The 16,550-nt window shown below is 38.9% G+C and overlaps 1 protein-coding gene across 2 annotated transcripts in view; it reads left to right on the top strand.

Annotated features, from left to right (window-relative positions):
• The window catches only part of PPP3CA (protein phosphatase 3 catalytic subunit alpha), a 203,845-nt gene that overhangs the window by 124,886 nt on the left and 62,409 nt on the right, over positions 1 to 16,550 (top strand). For both annotated transcript variants that reach the window (XM_076336809.1, XM_076336810.1), the window contains exon 3: positions 13,892 to 14,016. In XM_076336809.1, the coding sequence (XP_076192924.1) occupies positions 13,892 to 14,016 (125 nt within the window). The remainder of the gene's footprint in view (positions 1 to 13,891; positions 14,017 to 16,550) is intronic.

Genomic DNA, 16,550 nt, shown 5'->3' with positions numbered 1-16,550 from the left:
CAAACGTATGAATACATTAGGATTTTATTATTTTTATGTGCCTGTAAGGTTTCTGCCTTGCAATCACTTCAACTAACCATGCTATTGCAATCCAGAGGGAGTAGCAAGCAGCCTGAAAAGTCACTGAAGTGCAAATAGTGCATTTTTTTCTTAGCACACATTTTTCACTTGACAGTAACAAATCCACAAGAGAACTGTTTCCCTTGAATTGCCGGACTGCCGAGAGCCAAATTTGACCAATCAGTTGTACTAACCAGTACAGGGGAGAAGCAGCAGCAGAAACCTGTGCTTCATAAAGGAATCTATAATGAAGACAAAAGATTTTGTTTCATAAAATGAAGGCAGCATGTTCTTGGGAATAAGACTGCTTGCGTGCTTGCAAGCAAGGAATAGAATAGCCAGAATTATGCATAAAAGAAGTAATATAAATTCCATCATGAAAATGTGTCTTCAATGTAGAAGACAGCAGGTCAGCTATTCTTCTCCTGTAAGGGAGCCAGTTAGTTAAGCTACCTACACATTATAGAAAATAAAGGGAATTAGACATAAATAAAGTCGTGAATGAAATAGTAAATAAAGGAAAGCTGAGTGGACCCACTTTTTGTAGTGAAGGTCTATTGAACCCAAGTTGGAGTTATGATTTCTTGCCAGGTGCTGGGATCCAAACTTTCTGGCTGACACCATGTGAGTGGTGGTTCTATCAGCGCTCTCAGATAATAACTACCAATTTTGACTCTCTTGAAAATGTCTCTTAGTTATTTTTTTTTTATTAGCGACAATGTAAAATTTAAGCATCTGGAAGTATCAATTGACCCATAAAGGCTTCTAAACTCGGGGTAGATGCAGACAAAAACATTGTTGCTCAATAAAGACAATGGAGTCTTGTGTGTTGGCTGTTTTCCTTACCAGTGACAGCAATTTTATTGCAAGAAAATTTGTAGAAATGCTGGGTTTAGTGCATTTGCCCTGAATGTGTGAGAAAATCAACTCCTTTCATTTGGCATTTGGTTGTTTTGGGTTTTTTTTGTAGTACTAGTTTTTGTTTTGTTTTAATGGATGTTCAGCGTCCCATGATGATTCACTGTTTTAGTTGATGATTTCATTGTTCTAGTGAAGGATTATGGTCAGAGTGACTCCCGTAGTTGCCTTGATAGGGGCCTGTGGTTTTGAGCACTTCCTTGGGTTTTTGCTTGACTTTGAGCAGAGATTGCACATCTTCGTTGAGCAGAAGCGTGTGCTGCGGAGGTCAGCTTGCCACCAGCCCGCATGGGGTGGAACCTCACAGCCTGTAAGAGGTGGTAGAAAGTGGCATTTCCTTCTGAAATGTAGTGTTAATGAGGGGTCACAAACACCCCACAGATTAATAATACTCTAGATATAGAGAGTTTCAAGTAAAAGAAATACTCTGTAGCTGTGAGCATTTCCAAGTTTTTCCTTTTGCCAAACAATTTTTCACCATAAATGTTTTCGCAGTCCTTGTTTTCTACAGCTGTGAGCTGAATTCAAAGCTACAGGAAGTGCATGCTAAAGAAATGGAGAGATGAGAAAAATAAATGCAATTGTTTTAATATCATGAAAAGGTTGGGGGTTTTTTGTGCAGGACAAAAGTAAAATAAACTATGGCTGGATTTGGGGTTAGTATTGTAGTAGTTGTAGTTGGAAAGAACGTTTTCTGGAATGAATTAAACTGATAATGTATTTGATCTTAGCCAAAAGTAGACAATGTTCTTTTTGAAAAATGAGTCATTCTGCAGAGCAAGAGAGTTAGAGGAAAGTTATTCTGAAAGAAGGGCTTAACTTCATTCACTGCATGAACATAGCGTTGTGTTAAAAAAAATATCACCAGTACCCAACTTGCAATGAATAGAAACAGGGAAACGGTCATCTTTTAGTGCCCCATTAAAGCATTATTTTGCTGTATGCTCTGACAGGATAGTGTTACGTACAATATTCAAAGGAATATGTGCATTGTGGTCTAAAATAATGATCACAGCTCTGGTTATCCCAGTGTGTTATGGAAGTACAGCTGATATTAGCCCAGTAAGGTTCTGAACAATAAGTGTCTCCTGCTAAAATACAGATTTGCCTTTTTGCATTGGAAGTAATAGTCATTTAGCAGTACTCTGCTCCTTAAATGCGTAATGTCCTACAGAGCTGGAGTATTATGCTTGTATCTAGTAGTAGTTCATACACCAACCTCCCAAGAAGGGCAAGCACAAGGGACATTGTTTCAGAAGTTACTTCAGTTATTCAAAAAAAGAAAAGAAAAAAGTTTTTTTTCTTGTCTGTCATATTTCTTATTTTTCTGTCACCTAATTATTAAAACTAACAGATGTAAGAGATTGAACTTTCTCCTTGAACTAGGAGGACTTGAAATTTAGACTGTTTATACTGCCCCAGTGCTGAGAGAAGAGTATGAGCTATGGCATTAATACAGACACGTAAATCTGGAGAAAGAGAGTTCAATCGGTGTTTCCCAGTCTTTGAGAATAGCTAAGAAACTTTACTTGCAACCCAGATGAAATACCAATTCACTTGTCAAATAGCTTTTTCTTGGTCAGTATGACTTCACAAAATGCAAATTTAGGAAGTAACTTATTTATCTACTTCATAGCAGCTTGGAAATCCCTGTAACAGAAGGTCTGTAACAACAGAAGACAAGGTTGTGTTAACTGAGTGGAGCAGAACCGAATTTGGCCTGATTGAAGTCAATGCCAGTAGTCACCCAGTGAAGCTGTGTATCTTCAGCTCTTTGAAGTCAAGGACTAAGTAAGCAGGAAGAAAATGGACATTGCATAGCAGTAAGTTGGCCCAAACGCTTCCTGGTTTGAGTATTGCAGCAGTCAGCAGAGGAGTAGCGTTCAAAGCCAGGCGCTTATCTTTAAAGTCACATCGGATACAAAGCTTTATTTCATACTGGTATGGCAGTCTTTTGGTACACCCATACAGGTTGGCTACTCCGCCATCAGTAATGCACACCTACAGCTGCAGTATTGTATTTCGGAAAAACCTATCTTTGAGGGGTTTTATGCTTTTTTTTTTTTTGTCAGAAACTTTGCATGGTTTTGCATTAAAGGATGGTAATTGTTTCTTGCGTTGTGTGGCACCGTTATGTCCTGGTGATGAGATTTGCTCCTTTTGAATTGTTCTCTCAGAAAAGATCTGGTGTTTGAGAGAATCAGTTGGTGGTCTCACCTTTTGTATTTTCTGTTAAAAGCACGTCCTTATTAATGATGTTTTTTTAAGAGGAAATGCATTGTATTTGCAGATACTTCCTTTATTATACATGCTTCCCTTAAGTGGATATACATTATATTTTAAAACAAAACTTCATAAGGTCACATAAACACTGTTTCATATTTAGATTATGTATATGTCCAGGATTATGGTGTTCCATATTCTTTGAAACCAGATAATCTGGGAAGTGCAGTGGAAGAAGTAATCACATAGCTCCCATCAGAATTAATGAACTGTAGCTAGATCCTCTGAACTTCCTGAAAATTTTGTCCTTGCAATATAAAAAGCTGGCTCAGGAGTTTATTTGATACCTGTACATGTAACTTTTATTGAAATCCCAAATCTTTGAGATTATGTTTCTCATCTGAAACTGTAGCTGGGGGTGTTTTCAGGCTGTGTATATTCTGATTGCATGATTTGCATTTGTATGATCTGTTTGGCTGAGGCTGATTCAAGCAGTGGAGGCCTTTATCCTGCAAGTGCAAAAAGTAAGGTGATGGAGATCCTTGGATGGAGATACTGAATTCACATACACTTAATTAACATATCAAATTTAACCTAATCAAATGCCAATGAAATCCTGTTTGGCTGATTGGTAAGATATTAAATATTTATTTACCTCCACTTGGAATGTTTGGTCTGTAATTATTAAAAATATATCTGATAACTCTAGATTAGAAACCTGAAAGGATATCATATTTGAGATTACTGATAGACTACAGACCAGAAGAGTGCCATAAATGCCAATTCAGTATAATAGATTTTTTCCCATTTTTTTCACCTGATATTCTCTTTGCAAGCTATTTTTCGATGGCGACCTTTTCTTCTTACCTCTGTTTCTGAATAGCACTATCTCTGTTACCTCCCAGAACAACTTTCTGCATGTGATGTGGTTGGTGGCTGTCTGCCAAAAGAATGTTTTTCCCCTGTCCCTCCCCTCCTCTGACTTTGTTTTTGTTTTTTTTTTTCCCCTCCTCAGTCAGCCATTGGGAAAATAATTCTTGATATAGTGGGAGAGACTGGTTAGTTTGCTTGAGGAGCGTGGTGTAGGAACTAGCCCAAATCTTCCTGGGTGCCACCCCTAATGCTACCCAGAGTCCTGTCTAAATTGCATGCACTCCTTATATGCCTAACAGCAAGGTTATACAAAGAAACATAACTAAGGCTATTCTGTTCATCAATGTGACTTCTTTGTGTTCATTTTCATAGTTGTCATTAAGTGCTAGCAGTTTTTTTCTGGAACTAGATGATATTTAAGGTCCCTTCCAACCCAAACCATTCTATGATTCTATGATTCATGTTGATTTAGGATCAGCATATGAATTTAACCACCTACTCGAGGTCATGTTTAGGTATATGTTTTCAGCAAGAGGAAATTAATGTGGTCAACTCCTCCTGGCACTGCCTCCCCTAACTAATTGTCATATGAGCTTTTACCAGGACTTAAATTACTATGGAGAGCTTTCTCTTAAAAGCACTTTCCTCAAAGGTTAATCATTTTTCACCGAGAATTAGATTTGTATAAGACTTTGGTTATGAAATTTAGATTCTATAATTTTAAAAAGTCGTCTTATGTGGCTTGAGCTAGAATTGGGAAACTTGCACGTTATTTGCTTTCCTTATCTCTATACCCATATACTAGCACATGAACACCTGTAGTACAGCAAGGTTATATTAAAATAATAGCTCAAGCCCATTAAAGACATGGGTGCAAAAGCTGAGGTTAAAGCTCAATAGGTCTTCACTGCTGGTTCTTTTCGCTCACGGCTCTGAATATAGACCATTAAGCCCAAATGCTGAACTTCACATAATTCCTTTGAAGCTAATTGTGCTGGCTCCTTCCACTCAGGGTGCATGCAAGTATTCACGTCCATACTGCTGGTGGCTTATTAAGAGACCAGGAATTTGAGAAATAGTATTTTTATTTTCCCTTAACATCTGTCTCTGGGAAATACAGGCAGAGTGCTATAGATCCAAAGGTAATGAACAAATGCATTTGTTTGTGTCAAGCAAATGTTTGTTGTCCACTGATAAGACAAATTGTTGTGCTGAAGGAAGTAGGATGCTTTTTGTCATAGAGTAATGCTTCTGATTCTTAATAAAACACTGATTGGGGGATGGGATGGAGCATAAAACAGGTCTGCGATGGCACAGAATGAGGAAACTGTGACAACAAATGTTATCCTTAGGTGAAAATGGAAAATATATATTACAAGCCAACATGAACGTCCGGTGTTTGTGGTTAGGTTTTTAGATGCTAGGCATTCATACTGAAGCTCGACATGCTAATGCTGCTACCCATAAAATCTTGTAAATTGTTGGGTGCTTGGAAGGTAATTGGATTGCAGTCTGTTAGGGTAATACTGCTCTAAAATTCTACAGTAAGAGCAGCAAACAAGGATACTATCCATCAAGCCCTTGTAAATACCGAGGGCTTCTTTGGGCTTTATATAACTATTGCTATATCCATGTAATACCAGTGCCTTTGTTTTAACTTTACTGGGGTTTGGATTTGCACTGCTTGAGAGAAATACTAACTGTAAAGAAACCTGGTCCTAAGAGTTGAATTAAATCATCAACAAGAAAAATTATCACGTTAAATTGTGAAGGACCAGCTACAAGCTACTTCTAATGGCAAATTGCTGACTCTGGAAAAATATTGTAGAGCAAAAACCTAATGGAGGTCTCTTCAACCAGATTAGTGAGAAAGATGTAACACTGAGTAATTCTAATAACGAACCTGTATGTTATAGATGGACAATATTACAGTCCAGTCTATGCAAATAAAAGCTATTCCCAGAAAAAAACACAGCATTGAATTTTACGCTGCTTTTTTCTGCGGAGCTGAGCATATTTGAGCTTCTCTTCAAAAGCCCTTTTCCCATTTTGCTTTGTTTCACCTTCCCTAAACTTCATTTGGAGCATCGTGTGTAAAGCCAGGCTGTGCCTACTTCTTGTGTAGGACCTTCCTTCCTCATTGAAAGGGCTCTCTTCTTCTGGTGCGTTGAATTGGATGGAGCAATATGAGGATGTGTTGTTCCCTCTCTGGCTATCCCTGCTCTCCCACTGACTGAACTTGTGACCTTATAAATTATTAAACTTCCCCAGGCCTTTGCTTTTTACATCTGTAAAACTGAGGATAAGAGAATTTCCCTATTGGTATAAATAACCTTGATCTAAGGATATGAGCTGGAAATCCTGCCCCAGACACCAATGAAGCACTTTCCTCACAAGTAATCCTTCTGATGGGGTTATTTGTGGAATAAGCATTGCTCCCTGATAGTGAGGGTGCATTAACAGGAGATAATGACAACGTGTTTGCTTTGGTGCCCACTTAGTCTCCTGAAAAATTCAGCTAGGGTAGGAGTGTGGAGGGAAGGGATTTTTCTCTGCCAGCAAAGGTTTTACAGTACTTGGTAGAGGCTGTTCCCTGAGACTCTGTTTCTTCTGGTATCTCTTATATATATGAAGGCGCTCCTCTGCTGGCCAGGCTTATGTACATGGTTTTTATTTTGTTTTGAGACACTGCAAATAATTTTGTGATACAAAAAGTAAGTTTGTGGAGCTATTTTTAAAAACTTTGTGCTGAAGATATTTTTGTAGCCTTAACATCTTGAAGGGCTTGCTGCCACATGGTTTAGGGGTGGGGGTTGTTTTTGTGTCCTCCTTCACCAGAGAGTATTAATGACTGTTGTCCTGAAGGTCTTTTCTGATGTGATGTTTCCCCTTCCCCACTCTTTTTCACTCTACCTCTTCAAATCAAGTGTCATTAATTTGTTCTAGCCTTCAGGGGATGGTGGGAGAAAACTAACTCCTATTACAAGGAGTGAGCGTGGGTTGATCTTTACAGACACCAGTGTTTCAAGTGTTGGCAGAGTAGAACACAGTATAGCATCCCCGTGTGTTGCACAGAAAACAGCTTTTCCCAAGATACTTCTCTCTTCTCTCTTTTTTTTTTTTTCCCCTCCCCTCAGTACAAAGAAGGAAAGTCGGCAACTGAACATTGTCAAATGTGGCGTTGGTGGTCCATTTGCAGTTTCCTTTGCTGTACCTGTATGGCTAATGGTTTCTGGCTTTATCTTTGAAGCAGGCTTCTCTACAAAAATACGTAATTGCAGTTTTTTGTTAATGCCATTTCACTCTGGTAGTCTAAACTCATCAATTTGCATGAAGTGATTGAAGGGAAAAGAGAGATGAAAGCCTATTATAATCATGTTAGATAACCAGATATGAATATGAATGAGATCATGCTTCTTTTGGAAACACAGAGCTGTGTTGTTCAATACACTTAGTATAACAAACATTCATATGAAAGCCCGTTATGTTGAGTCTAGTAGATATTTTCTTAGGATAAATTACCTAGTGAGCTGTCTAAATGATTCCGACATTAATTTGAGTAAGTAACGAAGTCTGCAAGTTCTTTAAACATCTCACTTATAAACAGAAACAGAACTGCATGACTATAAAACAATGTATGTAACTTAACCACTGAGTTTGTGTCTTGAGTAGTGCTTTAGTGAGCAGCTACAAATAAAAATTTTGGGAGTTTCTTTTATTTTGTACTTTTCCTTCCTCCTTGTTCTACAAAGAGTAAGGAAGAAAATAGCTCAATCTTTAGCAATTAAAAAAAAAATAATGCATGGAACAAAACTGTGATGTTTCGAACATTTCATACTGCTGTGACAATATACAATGTTCCTCAGAAACACGTACACTTGGAAACAAAGCTCATTCAAGCTCAAAGATTGTGTAATAGAAGACAGGTGACTCTTATATGTGACTTTGTTCTTAAATCTTGGGAAAAACGAGAGCCTTCTGGTTAATCGTTGAGCCTTTCAGGAGCAATGCAGTAGTTTTTCTTGAAGCACCTGAGAATTTCATGCATATAGCTCTTGCAAGTGTTTTCCCTCATATTTATCGGTTGGCTAAGGAAGCCCAGCCTTTGACTCCTCAGCTACAGAAGTTTGTCTAGTTGTTTTTGCTTTGCCTTTGTGTGTCCACTGTTGCTTGTTAAGTACTCCTTCCTCACTTGGCTTCTTCATTCAGCCTTTGGTAACTTTTCATTGCTCCAAACTACTTCCCTGGAGAAATGGCTGGGACATACTTCTCATTGGGGTATGCAGCCTCTTTACCATCTTATCCTGTAGACCTGGACAAAGGAGCATCCACGAGTCAGCTCAGACACGCACAGGTTTACACAGTGCGCTTGTCCCTTTTTCGGTAAGGCTTTGTTAGTATTGGGTGTCCTTGGAAAGCGGTAAGCTCTTGGAAGCATGTGTGAACTAGTGGAATGGTAAGCTAAACATTTTGCTAAACATCAAGCTACCAGCTTATTAACAGCTAAACACTTCCTAAATGTTGTACAAAGCAAACCGCTTTGCAATTTGCAGTCTGCATTCTGCAGTGTAACCCAGTAGGGTGTTTTTCTCCCTTAGGTTTTGCAGTATTGCATGCTGCTTTGCTGAAGCACAGTCCTTTGGAGCTCAGTGCAAAGCCATCCCTAGCTCAGTGAACGTAGAGAACAAGTTGTCAAGCGATGGATAATATTCCCTACACAGTGTTAGTTTCTTCTTTAAAAGGTGTCTTTGTTTCATTATTGTTACTTGTCATATACGTATGAGTTTGCAGATGTTGCTTCTGAAGCTGATGATGGAGCGTTGCATATCTGCTCCTAATCCCTGATGACGTTTGAAGATGGGAATATAATCTTGTGATACATGGAATGTAAATTCACTTGAAACATTAATGGTATTTTACTATCAGAATGTAATGTTACACCAATTAAGTATATACATGATAAATGAGAAAATAAGTGCAGCATATCCAAACTGTTGCAGATAGAAAATTTTTGAATTGACAGTGTTTAATGTACTATGAATATAAATTTTGTTCTTAATATCCAGCTGGAGTGGGAAACCACACAGAATAATCTCTGGACTGAGTTTCTATGTAGTGAAGAGCATTTAGTTATCTGAAAGAAGGTATCTGAAGAGCATTTACAGACTTTTTATTTGTGCCAATAATCATTGCAATCTAAATCACTACTCTACCGCTTTGTCTTCTATAAATAAGCTGGCAATACCACTGCTGAGCTTTGGGTTTCCTTCACTGCTAGTACAACTTGAACTTAATGGTTCCTGTTTCAATATTGCTTACTCCTTTGACATAAATCAGAGGGAGATCCTCGCAGTGAAGCCATCAGAAACACAATTTAATTTGTATTTAGGATGACAATTTCTGAAAACAAACAAACAAACAAAAATTTCTCCCTTCTCTCCCCCATGTCCAATTTCTGTTTTTATAATAAAATGGTATTTTATAGACAGTTACATTGGGAAAGTTCTGGTGCTATAGTGTAAGATGGTGTAGTGGATCAAAGTACCCATCATAACAAGTAGGAAAAGCTGCTCAGAAACATGATTTCTCAGTAATTGCATGGCCAGTCCTGTGAACTTGAATCTTTTGGAGGGGCCCATGTCTGAAAACTTCCTCAACAGAGATAAATTTTGAAGGAGTCCACAAACAACCAGTGTTTCTTAAACCTTCTGGTTGCACCAATGAATTCAGTAGGGGATCAGTTTAAAGCAGCTAAAAAACTTCTGTACATAGCGTGTTGTGCAGTTCTGGAGCTTGCTGCCCTGAGAGGTTAGGTAGGTAGACACTATTGACAGGCTCAGATAGATGAATTCACGGACAACAAGTTTGGTGCCTGAACTGACCCCTGGAAATGGTAAGTCAGTGGAAACACTGTTTTGTTGTTGCCCAGCTGTCAATTTAAGGATATAAAGAAAGTTGAAAAGCACTGGATACATTAAGCAGTCTTTTTAGGGAAAAAAATATGCTGTCGGATTATTTAGTTACCATAAATTGATGAGTGTAAAAAGGCCGTGACTTGATGGCACTTTTGGGAGACCAGTGATATAGGAAAATATGTGAATTTCTAACAGAAGACATACCACCCAATAATCCTCCTTTTGATAAATTAGTTTTGCATGAACACAGCTGCTTTTAAGGTTAATCCCACACACATACAAACTGTGTTTTGTGTTCCCTGTGTTCATACTTTAAATCCATAAGTACGTTGATCCTGGAGATCTTCATTAAGAATTGAATTTCCCGCTTCACTGTGCTGGGCTTTATTTTGTCGTTATTTGATGGAAAAACGTTCCTATCTCGTTGAATGTGTTGTTCGATGGCAAGTACTCCAGTACCAAAAGAGGGCCTGCACAAGTATAAAAAAGGAGATTTTTGGCAAAATTAAAAGGAGTGACAGATCCAATGGTAGTGCTTGTACAAGAGTAAACATGAATATATAATAATTAGCGTGCTTTCAAAATTTTTTTTCTGTAACGTGAAGGGGGAAGGTAGTGAACTTAAAAAAAGAGCTTTGTAGAGGCAGCATGGAGTGGACGTGGAACGTCTCCTGTGGGCTCTTGGTGGGACAGTGCTGCAAGGCTCTTTGTTAGTGTTGGGAAGCTGCAAGACAAAACGTGAAGGGTATGGCAGAGTTATTGGCTGATGGATGTTTCTGCCGTGATGAATGGAAATATAATGCTGGATCTCTTCTGCCCCCACCTAATGAAAGATAAAGCATTGATCTGGCTGCCTCGGAAATCTTCCAGTTTTGAGATTCGTAAGAGTTGGAAAAGAAAGGTGGCAGAACTATAGCTTTAGAAGCAGTTGCTTTCAAACTACAAATGGAGTATAGTACTGTATACATACAAATTTCCCTTTAATTTATTTGTAAATAAGGCCATCCATCAGAATGTGGGTACACGGGCTTTACGATGTAAGGACGTTTCAGGTCTATACACACAAACCTGGAAAGTATAAGATCCTTAAGCTATTCCAGGCAAAACACTAATTGGATTAACTGTATGTAACATCATGATCTTTCAGTAGGAATTCTGGGATCTGACCATAATAAATTAAATCTCAGTGTTAACTCTTAATTTTGAGTGTCTTCTCTTCCTCCCACTGCTTTTACCTGCTGATTTTAAGCTTCTCTTTTGGAACTACTTTAATTGCTTGGCAAGGTTGGGTCTGAGGGCTTTTTAGCTTTCCATGTTTTTGTTTTTTTTTTTTTTTTCTGGATATGTTTCTGCATCTGTTGTCAAGTATAGAAAGAGTAGGCTGCTGCACGCAGAGTGCCTGGAATATCCATCGAGTCTCAATTCTCAAGTCCAGTTCAGAATTTTGCAAGTCATGGGATTGCAGGGCTGTGCACTTCTTATTTCTGTCCTCTTCACTGGTTTGCTCTCTGCTTTTCTGACTTGTGACAAATTCATGGGCATACAGCTACTTGGAGAAAGCTTTCTAACCTTCTTGGTTTCTCTGTAATGGCCTAAATGTATTTTCCTGTTTGCACATGTCCGTGTAACAGGAAAAAAAAAAAAAAAATTGTTGCTTTGTGCTTTAGTGAAAGAGCAAAAGTTAAATCCATTTAAAAATCTTTCAATCTTGTTCAACTTCAGGTTTTTGCAGTTGGAGCAAATGGGGGTGGGCGATAATTGGTAGAGCTGTACAGTTATATAACTAAAAGCTTTTCTGCTGGAAGTTAGGAGAGCAGATTGCTTGGCCATCAATATGCGACACGTGTTCTTAATCTTCCCACAGTGTCCATGCAGAGGAGTACAGTCAAGCAGTGTGTATTGGTTTGGTAGATTAACGTGTTCAAATAAGAATGCTACCAAAAAATATCCTTTGGGGTACTTTTATTTTAGAGAAAAAGGGGTGGTGTTATACCACTTGAGGATTTAAATAGTATTTATTTAGCATAATTAATGGCAGATAGTATTCTTAGATAGAAATTGTATCTGTTGATGGCTTTCAACATGAAGGTTGTAATCTAAAACTCTTGGGGGGGGGAAATCAACTAGGAAAAAGAGATTATACAATGTAGCACAGTGGTGATAAGAGTACTATATGCTATTTTATGGGGAAAATACCCTGTTACTATCTCAGAAGAATGCTCAGCTAGCCAGCACTCGTGAATTGTGTCACCAATTTCACATAAATATTCATGAAAGCAGTGACTGGGACATCAGTGTTTTTTCTTTACCCGAGGAGGGGTTGTTTGGTTTGTTTTCGTTTGGGTGGGGATTTTTTTTTGGTTTTTGTTTTTAGTTTTTGGATGGAATGACAATATTATATTGATCCTATTGTTAGTGTATACATTCAGAGAAAAGTGATGCAAGAAAAAATGTAATGTGACACTGGACTGATATGAAAGACGTATGAACACTGTTTGCACTGCGAGTTTGTTGGATTTGGTGTGACAGCTGTTCTATATAGTCCTTTTGTACCTATGTGGGGATGTGACTTCAGCTTCTCCACAGCATGCAATAAATGTGAGGTTTGTTTATCTGCAATAGAACAAGACCTCTGTATCAACTTCCAGATAAAAGCTCAAATAAGAGCACTGCTTGAATACAAAAGCTTGAACCATTACATCAGAGAGAGCATCTGAAGTCTTCTGAATTTAGTGTTAACAGTAAATAAGAAGCTGTGCTGCTGTTGCAAGATAAGGTCTATCTTGGACCCTTGGTTTATTCAGTTTCTTCGTAATCACTCTTCCAGTTTGCAAATCAGATTTTTTTTTTTTGAGTCGTTGAAGGGAGAACCAGTCTAAACTGACCTCAGTAACAGTCAAGGCTGTTAACATTTTCTTTGTGAAGGATCGTTGCCAGAAAAGGTCTGGGCTTGGCCCTAAACTGGGGGGTTCTCCCCCTCCCTTAGGTAGAGGAAACAAAGCAAGGAAAAAGGAAGCAGGTTTTGGCACAGCACTGTTAATTAAGCTTCCATGGGGGCCTCCAAAAGCATGGCCTGCCTTCCTGCAGATGCTTAGAATCACCCACCACGGAGTTTGCATTTTCACAAGGTAGCAGAGCCAATCTCTTAACTCTAAGGCACAAAAAGGGGCATCCCTACTTAGCCCCAGCTGCACATCACTTGTGCTCTGTCTGTCATGTTTATTGGGAGCTGCTCTTTCTAGAGAAGCCGCTTGTTAGATTGACTTCATTGTAATGAAGTGAAGCAAATCATAATTATATGAGGTTAAATAAAGTGGTAGAGGTTAAAGCATGAAAAATCAGTGTCCTCTCGTGTAAGACATGCTTTGGGAAAGCAAGCAGGCCATTTTTCTATACAGAAACCAGAAGTCAGAAATTTGTCAGTTTAACCAGTGGCATACGCCGGACAGGTACACTTTGCATTTTATGGAAATCCTGTTGGTGTTCGTCTGGGTTTAAGACTAGGAGAAGTAGAGGAGCGATGTCGAAAGAAAGAGTAACCTTGCTTGAACGTGTTCTCTTTTTCAGGACGATTTTGGTTTGTCTTACTACTATTACCAGTACTGTGTGCTCTGCTGGGCAGTAGGAGGAATGGATAGATACCTATGAAAATAATTATAGGTCAAATTTGCCTGATGGCTCTCCTTTAATTAGTTGGTAGCCTTTTGCACGCACATATATGGATGCATGTCATAGAAAAAGAGCTTCTGCTGAGCAGCTGCCAGCTCTCGCTGGTCGTTTAACTAGAGGATGATGCACAAAATTCTCATAACACATTTCTTATGAGACAGTGACTTCAGAATGCCTGTGCCTAAGATGATCTTCGCATGGTGAATCTGAATATGGCTCTTTTTCTCTTCTAGTTTGTGGAGACATCCATGGTCAGTTCTTTGACTTGATGAAACTGTTTGAAGTGGGAGGTTCTCCTGCCAACACACGGTATCTCTTCCTGGGGGACTACGTGGACAGAGGGTACTTCAGCATTGAAGTAAGTTTCTTATTTCTACTTTTGGCTGCGAAACTGCTTGCAGCCTATTGTGTATATTTAGCATCGTAATTTAACCAGTTCAGGAACACTGAAGGTCTTCACAGATACCACTTATGAGCAAAAGAAGCCCACGTTAATGTCACTGTTGGTGTTTTCATAAAGGTTGCTTGGTATCCAGCCAAATCCCACTATATCTGTGCTGGAAAGCTGATGGAGAATGGACCTTGGTGCTAACTAGTGGCCATCCAAAAATAGCACAGAACGCAGTCTGCTCTGCAGCTTGCACAAGCTAAATAGGATGAATAGACATGAGTTATTAGAAAAGAGACATAACAGAAAAACTAAATGAACAACTCATAGTTTAGTTTGACTTTTAGGTTTATTTGATCTGAGTCTCCTGGATGCGGAATTTTATGAAAATGGAAGGACTAGATAGAGGGTAAATGGGACAAAAAGCCAGCAGATAACATGCTGTGCTGGAGAGAATGAATGAGTTCTCTTTAGATATGGCATGCAGGAGTGCATGATCTCTGGCTTTTGATGCAGCACTTGAATCCACAGGGAAGTGATGCACATGTGCCCTGTTGAAGGTGCTGAGACCTGGTGAAGACTCCAGTATCAGGCAGTAGAATGTGGAGACCAAATGACAGCATCTTTAGCTGGCTTGTGAAGGAAACAGTGTCCTGTCCAACCTGCCCGCCTTTGACTAGAAGCGAGTCAAATACCAAGCACAAATCCTTTGTTCAGTGCTCATAAAACAAACTGGAATTTTTCTTCTGTTCTGTGTTGCTGCTTGGTTATGCAAACTGACAGATGAGGTGCACAATTATCAAATAAAACCTAATCTGGATTTGTTCATCCAGGTCATAGTTGATCTAGTCACTGAACGGTCAGTCAGAAACCCTTGCAGCAGCTTTTGAGCTACAGCTTGACTCTTTTCTCTGAAAAGTTGGGAATTTTGAGAGTCAAGGGAGAATACCCATTATCTGTTAGAAGCAATATAGTTCCTGTGATACATGGCTGTGTGTCTGTGACTAGGTAAGATGGCAGCATGTGAGAACTCATATACTTGGTGTTTCACTTTACATACCACATCTTAGTACACTGTTGCCATATTGATATAAAAATATGTAATCCCAAACAGCTGAGTTATTTATAATGTGTTTATAAAATGGATCATCTTGCCAGTTTTATATTTATAGTATGAAGAGAAGTTTCTTTAAAATAAAATTCTGTAAAACTACTTTTGCTTTATTAGTTCACTTTAAAACTTAATTTAAAATGTTAACAGAATTTTTGGGAGGTGGCACATTTTCCAAATAGAAATATGCTGTTCCAAGTGCAAATGCTCTAAAACCTTAAGAATTGCAAGGTTCTTTTGCCCATCTGCCAAAAATCAATATAGTTAGGATTTAGTCTCATACTGAAGTCAGCACTTTGATCGTGATTTTTCTGAGCCACGTGTGCCTGTTTCCTCCCTTCTCTGATCCACGGTGAGCTGTAAGCTAAATCATCACTGTGTGGATTACCATGCTGGATCGCTTGGGGCAGGTTGGGAGTGTGGGGGGTGGCTTCACAGGCTTAAATTGTTGTGCAGCTCAGTCTTGAACTACCGTTTTTCAGTTGCGATAACCTAGTTCATATCTCCTGTAGACTTCAACTGAGCCAAGCTGTATCTGGAAGAGGAGAGTTTTGTCTTCATTTCTATATATGTTTTTAATATAAGCAATAGAACAAGTGGATTTGCTTCAGCTTTCAAGTGCTTGTCTGACAGTTTGCCAAAATCTACTCCAGGGCTATTACCTATTAAAGACAATAGCAAGCCATATCACACAAAGCAAAATAGCTTATGGGTGGGGAATAAGCCCCTTAAAATTAGTCATTTAGCAACATGCACATACATATTTAGCAAATTATATTCTGAATTTAGTTTTTCCATTCTGGAACACTACTTTTTCACTGGAAGCAGTACTGGCTTCTGCCAGTGCCAAGGAAATACCTGAGCTGTCGCTTATATTATTCCTTTTTGTATGTAAGGTTTTCAAATTACTACTTTTTTGGTCACATAACTGATTTTCCCCACCTGTCACCTTGATTAAAGAATGCCTTTGAAAGGAAAGGCAGGTTTCTGTTTCGTAAGTGTATTTGGATGTAGAGCTATGCATTCAGGCATGAACTCAGCACAGTAAGTAGTGACAAGGAAAGGAAAATGGTGAAGAATGCAACTTGGCATGTTGAGGGGGATGCTTTTGGCAGAGAAGGGGCCCTAAGCACATCTAGCAGGCACCAGCTCTTGCCAGTTCTTTGTGCTGGAGAAGTCATGGTGGTAAACAGTCCTAGTCTGATCTCAGTGCATATTTCTACGACATCAGTCACACAGTGATCTTTATTCCATTGATCTGTTGGCTCCCCTTTCTGCTATGTAGACATGAGATTATTGCAGTTCTGGGGTCTTTCCAAAAGAATTAAGTAGCTGGTCCAAGGTACTAATCACGAGTAATATAAGCTTTTAAAACATCCCTTCGATTGCTGTG

Source organism: Aptenodytes patagonicus, chromosome 4, assembly GCF_965638725.1.
Source record: "Aptenodytes patagonicus chromosome 4, bAptPat1.pri.cur, whole genome shotgun sequence".
Taxonomy (NCBI): Eukaryota; Metazoa; Chordata; class Aves; order Sphenisciformes; family Spheniscidae; genus Aptenodytes; species Aptenodytes patagonicus.
The sequence above is the reverse complement of the archived record's forward strand: the minus strand, read 5'-3'. Positions and strand labels throughout refer to the sequence as shown.